At 42.1% G+C, this 12370-nt stretch overlaps 1 protein-coding gene across 1 annotated transcript; it reads left to right on the plus strand.

Annotated features, from left to right (window-relative positions):
- The first annotated feature begins 202 nt into the window (after positions 1 to 202).
- On the plus strand, positions 203 to 1805 carry LOC103260152 (IQ domain-containing protein F5). The gene is made up of 2 exons (XM_008057812.1): positions 203 to 274; positions 1371 to 1805. The coding sequence occupies exons 1-2, from the start codon at positions 203 to 205 to the stop codon at positions 1803 to 1805; spliced, it is 507 nt and encodes a 168-aa protein (XP_008056003.1).
- The last annotated feature ends 10565 nt before the right edge of the window (positions 1806 to 12370 follow it).

A 12370-nucleotide genomic window follows, 5' to 3' on the forward strand; every position in this document is an offset into this window, starting at 1 on the left:
AATGTTGTGTAAGAGACAGCAAGTCCACCCAAATTTGGAGGCAGGGGAAAACAGATTTCCAAAGTTAATTGGGATGCAAACCCTATGTCTGTGGTCTCTGGGCAAGCTAGGAGCTGAGGATGTGGTGGACTTGTCCCTGAATTCTTCAAAGAATAACCTAGCCACAACTTTCTTCTTTAAAATCTGATTACAGAAGGATGATATGTGCCAAATCATAATTGAAGAAGTTGAGGTACATCAGAAGAAGGCAGAATCTAAGTCACCAAAACCAAAGGTAGGTTGAAGAAGGTCCTCGAGGTTGGCAGAGACCCCTGACCTACAACATCTCTGACCTATGTTACCCAACAGTAATGCTTGTCTTCTTGGTGGCTCATAAAATTGGATAATCATAAAATTACTTATCCTAGCCAGGATATAGTTGTAAATGAAATGTGGTGCTATTATTATCCAGGAACAACCACTGCAAACCAAGATTGTTGTACACCTGGGACAAATGGTTGCCCTGTTTAAAGCTGCAGTAAATAGGGATTAACTTATCCTGGGACATCTCCTCAAACTTCCTCATCTACCTGAGAAAGTTAGGTGATGGAGGCATGAGACTTGGTTGTCAGGAAGATAAACCCGAAATGTGGGAACCAGGCCATGCAAAGGTGGGGAGTAGAAGAATGAGGTCTGTGTTTGGGGAATGCATGACCAAGCAAAGGGAAACCTAAATCTAGAATTTTGTGGAGCATACCTACGTGCCCATGTGTGCCTAACACAAGTCTAAAAGAAGTGTTAAGAGAAAAAGTGTGTTAAAAGAAGTGAAAGTGAGAGGGAGATGAGGAAGATCCCCAACTGTGGAGCAGGGACATTTTAATGGTCTGGTATGACAGAAGGAGAGAGCAGGTTGTGAATTTGAGCTTGAGTTGGGGATAAGAGGACAGGGCCACCAAAAGGTGTCATTTCTTCAGTAGGTGGGAAGGGTCTGAAGGGAGGGGTCATGGATTCCAGGTAGGCAGTTGGGCCCAGGTGGAGCAGACTAAGTAACCTTTGACCATTCATCATAGAGCTCTTGCTTAGATTGGCCAAAAAGGTTTATAAAAACCAGGTGAGGTAGCTAGGGCAAGTGTATCCCCATTTTACAGATGGGAACATTGAGACTCAGAAGTCTAAGTGAGGTGACCTTGCCCATTAACCTGTGGATGGCATAGGTGGGACACTTACCTACTCTCCTGGGTTAGCTGTTGCCGCCCCAGTGTTTCTGAACTTTAGAAGTAAGGAGCCATGGTAGAAGATCAAGGCCCCTTCTAAATTCCTGGGGCTAAGAAGTGGGGGAAGTGGAGTCCTGACTGTTCTTTCTTTTCTTACAATCTCCCATCCTTTCCCAGAAAAAGCCACCCAGTGACACTGACAGGGCAGCAAAAAAGATCCAGGCCTGGTGGCGGGGCACACTAGTACGCCGCACACTACTGCATGCTGCCCTCAGAGCTTGTATCATTCAGTGCTGGTGGAGGAAGGTGCTGGCAAGGATGCTGGAGAAGAGGCGGCTGACGGCACTGGAGCTCTGTGTACGGCAAGAATGGGCAGCCATAACGCTGCAGTCCTGGGTTCGCATGTGGCTCATCCGCCGCCGTTACTGTCGTTTGCTAAATGCTGTCCGCATCATCCAGATCAACTGGCGCTGGCATAGTTGCCATACCCGTGGCTTTTTCCATGGCACTTATGAACTCACAACAAGCCAGCTAAGACTTGAGCTTGACATCATCCTGGGATCACAGATTTGCCGGATCACAGACTGCATCCCCTTCCCAATAAAGAATTGACTGGGCCTGTCCCAACTTTGTGTCAGCAGTTCTCCATTAAACAAGCTCCAGGAGGTCTTTATCTCAGCAAAGTGTCAGAGAAAGTGATGGCAGATATCACCTGGCACTAAAGAAGTCAGCTCTGAGGAGTCAGCTGGCTTGTTCTGGGGTCCTATGGGGAGACGGATTTGACAGCCCCAGACTGGAGGAGCTGGACCTGTGATTGATTGGCAATGTCTGCTATAAGAAAGAGGGTTAGGATTGAAGGGTCTTCAAGCTGACCAACTCCAGGAACACTGGTTCATGTTGTAGTGTGTGTAAATGGTGCCCCCTGTGATGGTGCAATATGGAGGCCTGTGCCATCCTTTGCTCTTAATCCTCTGGTGTCTTCCCATTACATTTAGAACAAGTTCAAAAGCCTTCCCCAGGGGCAGTACAACCCTGCATGACTGGGCCCTGGTCATCTCACCCTCTCTGTCCTTCCTGGCTGCTCTGCTTGTCAGCAAATGCCCAATCATGTTCCTATCTCAGAACTTTGCACCTGCCACCTGCTCTCCTAGGACTGTCTGCTTCCAGATGGAGATCTCACCTCGTGCAGGTTTGTCTCTGTGCAAATATTCCACCTCCAGCTCCCGACTCTTCTTTCCTATTTTCAATGTCTACATCACACAAGAGGTGGTCTATTCTCATTATTTGTCTATTTTCTGTTCTCCCCTCTGGAGGGCGAACCCCAGGAGAGCAGGACCCTGGGGTCAGTGCTGCATCCCCAGGACCTGGAACAGTGCCTGGTATATAGTGGTTCTCTACTTCTCTCTAAATGTGTGCAGGTTGAATATTCCTTTTCTGAAATGCTTGGGAGTAAAAATGTTTCAGATTTCAGGGTTTGGGAGATTTTGGAATATTTGCATTAATACTCATTCCTGATATGAATATCTGAAATCCGAAATGCTCCAATGAACACTTCCTTTGAGCTTTGTGTCAGTGCTCAAAACATTTAGGATTTCAAAATTTCAAATTAGGGATATTCAACCCATGTATACTTAGAAATGCAGACTGGTCAATCTAGAGCCAGACATTCTGCACCTGGCTCTTAAAACGCAAGGAGGCAGCATTCTTCTGCCTTAATTATCCCCGGGCAGGTACCTGGAAACTGGGGATTCCCTCTAAAATTTAGAGTCCACCAGATCATTCAAGCTAACCAATCAGCTCTTTACTCTGCCCTGCTTTGCCTTTCCTGTTGAGACTCCAATAAAGTCCAGAGCCTAAGCCCTCTCCTCGCTCCTGTCTTCTGCTACCTACCAAAATCTGGAGCTTCCCTTGTGACCCTTCATGGCATATGATGACTCCCTCTCCAGGTCCTGTTAGTATGATAAACTGTGTTTTCTTGAGTGCCTCCATGTCTCCTCTTGTGGCCACACCTGGCTGACCATCACTTAAAAGAACACAAGATTTGTGTGTGTGTGTGTGTGTGTGTGTGTGTGTGTGTGCTTGTAAGGTTGAAGTGAGCTTCACATGAATCTAAATTTGTTTCAGATTAACCACATAAGATTAACCACTAATCTAAGATTAATAATTCAGTGGCATTTAGTACATTCACAGTGTTAAACAACCACCACCTTTATTAAGTTATAAGACATTTCTATCATCCTACATAAATTCTTTACCCATTCAGCAATCATTCCTTATTGTTCCTTGCTTCAGACTCTGGCAACCCCCAATCTGTATTTGGTTTCCATGAATTTCTGTATCCTGGATATTTCATGTAAATGGTATCATATAACATTTTATATCTGGTTGTTTTTTTTTTCACTGAATATATTTTCAAAGTTCTTCCATGGTGTAGCATGCATCAGTACTTCATTACATTTTCTAGCTAAATGATACTTCATTGTATGGATACACAACACTTTATCCACTTGTTCATTGATGAACATGTGGATGTTTGCACTTTTGGCTATTGTGAATAATGCCATTATGAGTATTTAACAGCTGTACCATTTTATATTCCCTTCAGTAATGTACAAGTGTTCCAAATTTCATTCTCCTACCCCATCTCTTTCTTTCTTTCGTTGGGTTGTACTCTGTCATCCAGGCTGGAGTGTGGTGGCATGATCACAGCTCACTGCAGCCTCCACCTCCTGGGCTCAGGTGATCTTTCTGCTTCAGCCTCCTGAATAACTTGGTCTACAGGCACTCACCACCACACCTGCTAGTTTTTTGTAGAGACAAGTTCTTGCTATGTTGCCCAGCTGATCTCAAACTCCTGGGCTCAAGCAATCCTCCTGCCTCAGCCTCTCAAAGTGCTGAAATTACAGGTGTGAGCCAACATGCCCAGCCACAAGTGTTTTAATTTTTCTATATCCTTGTTAACACTCATTATTTTCTGGTTTTTTAAAAAATTATATCCATCCTAGTCAGTATGGCATGATATTTCATTATGGTTTTGATTTGCATTTCCCTAATAACGAATGATACTGTGAGTTAGGTGCGTGTTGGCCATTTGAATATCTTTTTTGAGCAAATATCTTTTCAAGTCCCTCTATATAATTTTAATTGTGTTGTAGTTTTCTTTTGTTGGTTCAATAATTATTTACGTAATGAATGAATACACAGTTCATAAATCTATCTAGGTCTTAGATCTGTGACTTTAGCATGGCCAAAATACTACTCCCTAGAAAGAACCGTTCCACCATCCCTGAATAATTCTCTCAGTCAACCACCCCAGATCCCTCATACCCAATAGACATGTTGTTCACAAGCTCCCTGACTTGCCCTTTCTCTCCAGTAATGTTTGTATGTGTGTGTGTGTGTGTGTGTGTGTGTGTGTGTGTGTGTGTGTGTGTGTGCGCGTGCATGCAGAGTGGTGCATGCACAGAGTGGTGGGAGCAGTTTCTACTGTTGTCCCTCCACGTCGTGTGTATATGCTACTCTCTGACTCTATTATTGTTTCTCTCTCTGTCTCTGATTACCTCTTATAATGTTGTCTGTCACTATTATTATCTCTTTCCATTCCTCACTGTCTTTCTCTCTTAGTCTCTGCTTTTCTCTGTCTGTAGCTTCCCTTGTGACCCTGCGTGGCACAAGATGACTCCCTCTCCTGGTTCTATAAGTATAATAAACTTTGTTATTATACTCTTTACTTTTATTATAAACTTTGTATTATGTAAGACTTTTCTAATGTTGTGCCTCCTACCTGTTTCTCTGAATTTGAATTGTACATTGCTGTAAAGATTATTATTTAACCAACCAATGCTCAGACACTGCTTTGCTCTCCTAAGTCCTGGCTACTCTTTATACTCAAGTCCCACAATGATGGGACAGACAAGCCTCAGAGAAGGCACCAGCATGATTACTCCTGGGTAATGGAGGCATGACTTACTCAGGCTCAGCCCAGGATGTGCAAGTGCTTAAGGAATATAAGAATACTTTATACATATCATCACATCACCATTGGTTCAGGGGTTAGTACAAGACCCAAACCAGGCCAGTGAGATGCCTCTCTGGTGCTATGTTGAAATTATTGGGCTGGTTAACTATAAGCTTTATGGAACCAGAACTGCTGGAGAACACCACTTAGAACAAGTTTGCTAAGAATGGAGCCAACAGAGAAAAGTAGAACCAAGGGATGGAAAGAGGAAAGCTAAGTCCTAGCCATGCTGAAGCGACTCTAACTTGTGGGAAATCTTAATTTTGTGAATAAAGAAATCCCCATTTTCTTTTAACTCAGTAAAGACAGATAGCAAAAGAGTAGGACACTTCAGCAGATTAATAAAAACTTAGAGTTTAATTTTATGTAAGCAATGTTTCAGGAAATGGTTTTCAAAAACATGTTCTTTGAAAGCGATTGGTTGTAGTGGGAAACTGGGGGGAGGTAAGATTGGCAGTTGAAGGAAACTGCTAGAGGAGGGAGGACATACCTCATCAACAAGGGTACCTGCATAATCAGCGTTTGTATACCAAACCCTGAATTGTACCCCACATCTTTATAATAAAAAAATGAAAAAATAATAAATAAATGAAACATGTTCTTTGAATCAGAAATTTGACAGACATGTGCCTGGGGAATCCTTGACAGTAAAAGTAGAATTGTCTGTCATTTAATATGCACAGAAGACCAGAACATTTCTGTATGCTGAGGAAAAAGAAGCTGCCATGGATTAATGTACACATCAGTTCATCATCTAAAATCAGAATGGCTGGAGGGTAAATGGAACATGGATTGGTCACCTATGAGCCAACTTTGGACCTTTACACTTTGCCTAGTTTGACAAGTCAGCAGGAGGGAGCCATGGGCACCTGTCAGCCTTTCATGAAACAACTGCATTAGGAATAGATGAACAGGTGGGGCCTTCTCTTGCTGTCTACTCTGCTTATGCAAAGCATCATGTGGCAGCCTTCACTTCCAGGATAACCTCTGAGCTCAGTCTCCTAAAGAAAGTGAACAATTTCCCCCATGCAGAGATTGTATTGTGGGCAAGGGAACTAAGAGAGAAACGGTAAGAGCAGCACTTCTCAAGGCTTAGCACGTACCACAAGCACGCGGAAGGATTGTTAAAACAGATTGCTGGGCTCCACCTAGCACTTTGGATTCAGTATATCAGAGTCCCAGATTGTGTATTTCTAACAGGCTTCCAAGTGATCCTATGGCTGCTGTTCCGGAGCCCCCTACTTTGAAACTCATTCAGGTAGAGTGTATATCAGAACCTCTATCAGGATTATGGTGTCTGTGAATGATAGCACAAAGGAACAGTGGCTTCAATAAATGGGAATTTCATTTCTCTTTCCCATGTAAGTTCAGTAGAGGTGGTCCAGGCCTAGTATTGCACTCCGCCCTAGTCCCTTCTCCTATGTATTGCCTCCATTCCCAAGGTCACTTAATGATCAAAAAATGACTGGTTCAAGTTTAAAATTACATTGACAATCAAACCAGCAGCAAAAAATAAAATCTCTTTAAGGGCATATCCTTGAAGTTTTGTGTGCCATTTTGCAAACAGGTTGGACACACAAAACAGAAGACCTGAATAAATAGTATTCATTTTTTTTTTTTTTTTTTGAGTTGGAATCTCACTCTGTTGCCCAGGCTGGAGTGCAGTAGGATGCTCATGGCCACTGCAGCCTTGACCTGCTGGGCTCAGGTGGTCCTTCCACCTCAGCCTTCCTATTAGCTGAAACTACAGGCACATGTCACCACACCCAGCTGATTTTTTAATTTATAGTAGAGATGAGGTCTTGCCAAGTTGCCAGACTGGTCTTGAACTCATGGCTCAGGCAATCTTCTCACCTCGGTCTTCCAAAGTGCTGGGATTATAGGCATGAGCCACCACACCTGGCCTGAAAATATTTATTAATAGAATGTGTTACTATTTTTAAATTGTCATTATCTCCAAGTTAATCTATTAAGTTCACACTCTAGTAAAATAAACTTAAAGTCAATTCCAAACAAAATCTCATCAGAACTTATGGGAACTTGACAAACTGATGTAAAAAATCATATTATATAATAAATGTCCACAATTAGGTCCCAATTTTGCACAAGAAAAGCAGTGTAAATAGGCTTACTGACATTAATATGCATTACAAAGCAATTAGTGTGGAATTGAACTGCTGGCTACTAAGAATCTAAGATAGGAAATAAACATTTATTTAAGAATTGGGGCTGGGCCCAGTAGTTCACAGCAGTAAACCCAGTGCTTTGGGAGGCTGAGGCAGAGGCCAGGAGTTTGGGATCAGCCTGGACAACATAGTGAGACCCCATCTCTACAAAAAAAAAAAAATTGTAATTATCTGGGTGTGGTGATGCATAACTGTAGTCCTAGCTACTCTGAAGCCTTAGTCAGAAGGATTGCTTGAACCCAGGAGATCAAGTTTACAGCGAGCTATGAGCATGTCATTGCACTCCAGCCTGGGTGACAGAGTACTACTTTGCCTCCAAAAAGAATTTTGTTGGCCAGGTGCGGCAATTCATGCCTGTAATCCCAGCTCTTTGGGAGGCTGAGGAGAGAGGATTGCCTGAGCCGAGGAGTTTAAGACCAGCCTGGGCAATATGGCAAGATGTTGTCTCAACAATAAATAACAAAATTATCCAGGCACGGTGGTATGTGCCTGTAGTCTCAGCTACTTGGAAAGCTGACATGGAAGGATTACCTGAGCCCAGCAAGTCGAGGTTGCGGTAGCTGTGATCATGCCACAACACTCCAGCTTTGGCAGTGGAGTGAGACTCTGACTGAAAAAAAAAAAAAAAAAACGAAAAGAAAAATATTTTTGTTGGGTTCACCCCATTTTCCTCCTTCATACATATGGTCAGGCAACAGTCCCTACCTTACCTTGGCAGAATGCAAGTTTATTTCCCACATAAATTGAACCAGAGAGCCTCTAGACTCTGGGAATACAAGCATAGCTGAAGGCAGGGGTGAAATACCATAAAAATAAAAAGAGTATGTGAAATTGTGCTGGCTAAAAAAAGAAGCCTCCAGCCCCATGTGCCAGCTCAGCTCCCTGAAGGCTTGCAGTCAGGTTTCATCCTCCTACTCCTTGACTCAAGGTGCTGGGATTCCTCTCTGGGAAATCAGTCCATGACTACTACACTAATGCAGCATACCCAACAACTACATGCCTTGATGGCAGGCAGCAGTAAGCATGCAACTAGGCTGTCTTGGCTGGGGAAGCTCTGCCCCACATGTCTCTATTCCTGCCCCTACCAGCAAACTTCCTGGGCAGGTTTTAGTCTTGGTGATGGCAGAAGCTCAAGAAGTAAGTGTAAGTGGGCAAACCTCTCAAAGCCAAGCCTGTACGTGCATATCATCATTCTACCTTATTCTGTTGCTTAAAGGAAGCCTGTAGCCAACCCAAGCCACAGAAAGATAAATTAGGTCCCCTTAGAGGGAGAAACTGCAAAGTTTCTTCTTATTATTATTTTTTAAATTTAAAGATGTGGGGTGCAATTCAGGATTAGGTGTACAAGTGATCATTTTACAGATAAAGCTTGGCCCTCCCTTTGGTCCCCACTTTACCTGGTTTAAATCAGGTACACTTATTGATGCTGTGTTCTCCCCTGCCCCACCCCGGCAGTATTCTGCTACTGCCAATCCCTTTCTTATTGTATTATGGTAAATGTTCAGGGTCTGCTTATGAGTGAGTTCTTTGTTTCTGTGATAGATCACTGAGTATGATAGACTCTAAATCCATCCAAGTTGCTGTGAAGTTCATGCTTGTCCTTCTTTATGACTGCATAATATTCCATGGGGTAGGTGTACCACATTTTTTTATCCAGTCCAGTTTTGATGGGCAGCACGGTTGGTTCCGTGTTTTTGCTGTTGTGAATAGTGCTGCAATAAACATGAGTGTGCAGACTTTTTTTTTTTTTTTTGGTAGAATGATTTGAGTTCTACCGGGTATATTCCCAGTAGGGGGATTTCTAGATTATGTGGAAGGTCAATGTCTAGTTCTTTTGGAAATCGCCACACTGTTTTCCAAAGAGTTTGCATGAGGTTGTGTTCCCACCAACAGTGTAGAAGCATTCCTTTTTCTCCGCATCCTCGCCAGCATCTGTTATTGTTTGTTTTATCAATGATGACCATTCTTACTGGGGTTAGGTGGTATCTCAGTGTGGTTTTGACTTGCATTTCTGTGATGATTAGTGAGGCTGAGCACTTTTTCATGTGTCTCTTGGCTGCCCGTATGTCTTCTTTTGAGAAATGTCTATTCATGTCTTTGCCCACTTAAAAAACTTAAAAAAATTTTTTTTATTTTAAAGGTGTAGGGTACAATTTAGGGTTAGGTATACAAATGTTCATTATGCAAGTACCTTTGATGATGAGATGTGCCCCTCCCTCCCCTAGCAGTTTCCTTCAACTACCAATACCACCCTGTCTCCCCTGGCAGTTTCCCACTACTGCCAATCTCTTTCTTATAGTATTATGATAATTGTTCAAGGTCCACTTATGAGTGAGAATATATGGTACTCTGTTCTTTGTTTCTGTGATAGATCACTGAGTAGGACAGATTCTAAATCCATTCAAGCTGCTACAAAGTCCATATGTTTGTTCTTCTTTGTGGCTGCATAATATTCCATTGTGTATATGTACCACTTTTTTTATCCAGTCCAGCTTCGATGGGCAGCATGATTGGTTCCTTGTCTTTGCTATTGTGAATAGAGTTGCAACAAACATGCATGTTTTTGCCCACTTTTTAATGGGGCTGTTTGTTTTTTTCCTTCGGCACATTTGAGTTCCTTATAGATCCTGGATGTTAGGCCTTTGTCAGATATACAGTTGGCAAGTATTTTTTCCCATCCTGTGGACTGTCTCCCACTCTCTTAATAGTTTCTTTTGCTTTGCAGAAGCTTTTCAGTTTGAGGAGATCCCACTTGTCTATCTTATCCCTTTTTCTTTTTTTTTTTTTGAGTTGGAGTCTCACTCTGTCGCCCAGACTGGAGTGCAGTGACTGCTTCCGGCCACCGCAACCTCGACCTGCTGGGCTCCAGCGATGCTTCCGCCTCAGCCTTCCGATTTCTGGAATTACAGGCATGTCCTACCACGCCTGGCTGATTTTTTGATTTGTTGTAGAGATGAGGTCTCGCTGCCCAGGCGGGTCTCGAACCTGCGGGTTCAGGCAATCCACTCACCTCAGCCTCCCAAAGGCGCGAGATTACAGGCTGAGCCACCAAGTCCGGCTTATCTTATCTCTTATGGCATGAGTACTTTGGGTTTTGATCAGGAATGGTTGCCAGTTCCAATTTCCATAAGTGTCTATTCATGTGTGTTTCCTGCATTTTCTAAGATTCTTATAGTTTGAGGTTTTATGTTTAGATCTTTGTTTCATTTAGAGTTGATTTGTGTGTATGGTGGGAGGTAGGAGTCCTGTTTCAATCTTCTGCATGTGGTCAGTCAGTTTTCCCATCACCATTTACTGAATAGGTTCTCCTCTCTCCAGTGGTCATTAGTGGAGGCTTTGTTGAAGATGAGTTGGTTGAGAAATTGAGGTTTTGCTTCCAGAATCTCTATCCTTTTCCATTGGTCCATATACCAATGCCAGGCTGTTTTGATTATTGTAGCCTTTTAGTAACGTTTAAAGTCTGGAAGTGTTATATCTCCTGACTTGTTTCTTTTGCTGAGGACTGTTTTGGCTATTCATGGTCGGTTATGTTTCCATATGAATTTCTGTATTGTCGTTTCCAGGTCTGAGAAGAATGATGTTGGTAATTTAATGGGTATCACATTGTATCTGCAAATTGCCTTGGGTAGGATGGACATCTTAACCATGTGCATCCTTCCTATCCATGAGCGTGAAATATTTTTCCATTTCCTTGTATCTTGTATTTCTTTGAGCAGTGTGTTATAGTTTTCATTGTCTTTCATTTCTCTGGTTAGGAAGATACGAAGGTATTTCATTTTTTTGTGGTTATTGTGAATGGAATTGTGCTTTTTATTTGGTTCTCTGCCTGCTTGTTATTGGTGTATAAGAATGTAACTGTCTTTTGCACATTTATTTTGTATCTCGAGACTTTGTCAAAGTCCTTTATCAGTGAAAGCAGGTTTTTGACATATTCTCTTGGGTCTTTGAGGTATAGGATCATATTATCTGCAATATGGATAATTTTTTTCTCTCACCCTCACATTCTTATTGCAGAAATCTGCTACAATTTGGATACCCCTGATTATCTTCTCTTGTCTAATTGTTCTAGCTAGGACTTCCAACACAATGTTGAAAAAGAGGGGTGAGAGTGGGCAGCCTTGTCTTGTTCCGTTTTCAGGGGACAGGTTTCCAGTGAGAAACTACAAAGTTTCTTAGCAAAAAGAATGAATACAGGGCTACTGATGCACTTTACTACCAGCTGCAAGGAAAAATCCTAATGATACAGATGTTTGGGGTCCCCCACGGAAATAAAACTCACCTCTCTGCCTTATCACCCTACATTAAATGGCACCAGACAATAAGCCCCACCCATGCACACTGAGCTTCCCTTTAAAGTTTTAGATTCCCAATCTTATGTATCAACGAACATCCAAGTGTCCCAGTCTTCGTATAAACTTCTAAATGAAAGATTGAGACAAAAACAAAGACAGAAGACAGGGCTTAAAAGATGTAATACTGAAGATTGAAAAGAAAGGGTTAAAAACACACACACACACACACACACACACACACACACACACACACACACACACACACACACACACCAACTATACCTGGTATTCTCAGACCCATAGAGATGATAGCAAATCAATGAAACAAAAGTAATGTGCTATAAAAGAAAATAATATTCAGCAGATGGGAAAGGACTCCTTAAAAAATAGAGAAAAGTCACCAAAAAGGAGAACAAAAAACAAAGAGATGGTAAATAGTGGCTATAAGAAAATTAGAGAATCAGTCTATGATCTGACTAACAGGGTTTCAAAAGGTGGAAAACTAAAAAAATTCAGGGATAAAGATTATTTTAAAAACTAATAGAACAAAGTTTCCCAGGGCTAAAGGATAAGAATTTTTAAACCTAATGGCTAAATAAGTGTTCAACACAATGAATGACTAGAAACACCAGAACCTAGCTCTAGGTATATCATCGTGTAATTTTATAATACCAAGGAAAA

The sequence above is a fragment of the Carlito syrichta genome, unplaced genomic scaffold (genome assembly GCF_000164805.1).
Source record: "Carlito syrichta isolate Samal-C Ts95f unplaced genomic scaffold, Tarsius_syrichta-2.0.1 Scaffold303129, whole genome shotgun sequence".
Taxonomy (NCBI): Eukaryota; Metazoa; Chordata; class Mammalia; order Primates; family Tarsiidae; genus Carlito; species Carlito syrichta.

Excerpts from the sequence above, each read along its gene's own strand:
- LOC103260152 (XM_008057812.1), top strand. The coding sequence starts at position 203 with ATGTGCCAAATCATAATTGAAGAAGTTGAGGTACATCAGAAGAAGGCA. Across the intron at positions 275-1,370 it reads CTAAGTCACCAAAACCAAAG|AAAAAGCCACCCAGTGACAC; the intron begins GTAGGTTGAAGA and ends ATCCTTTCCCAG.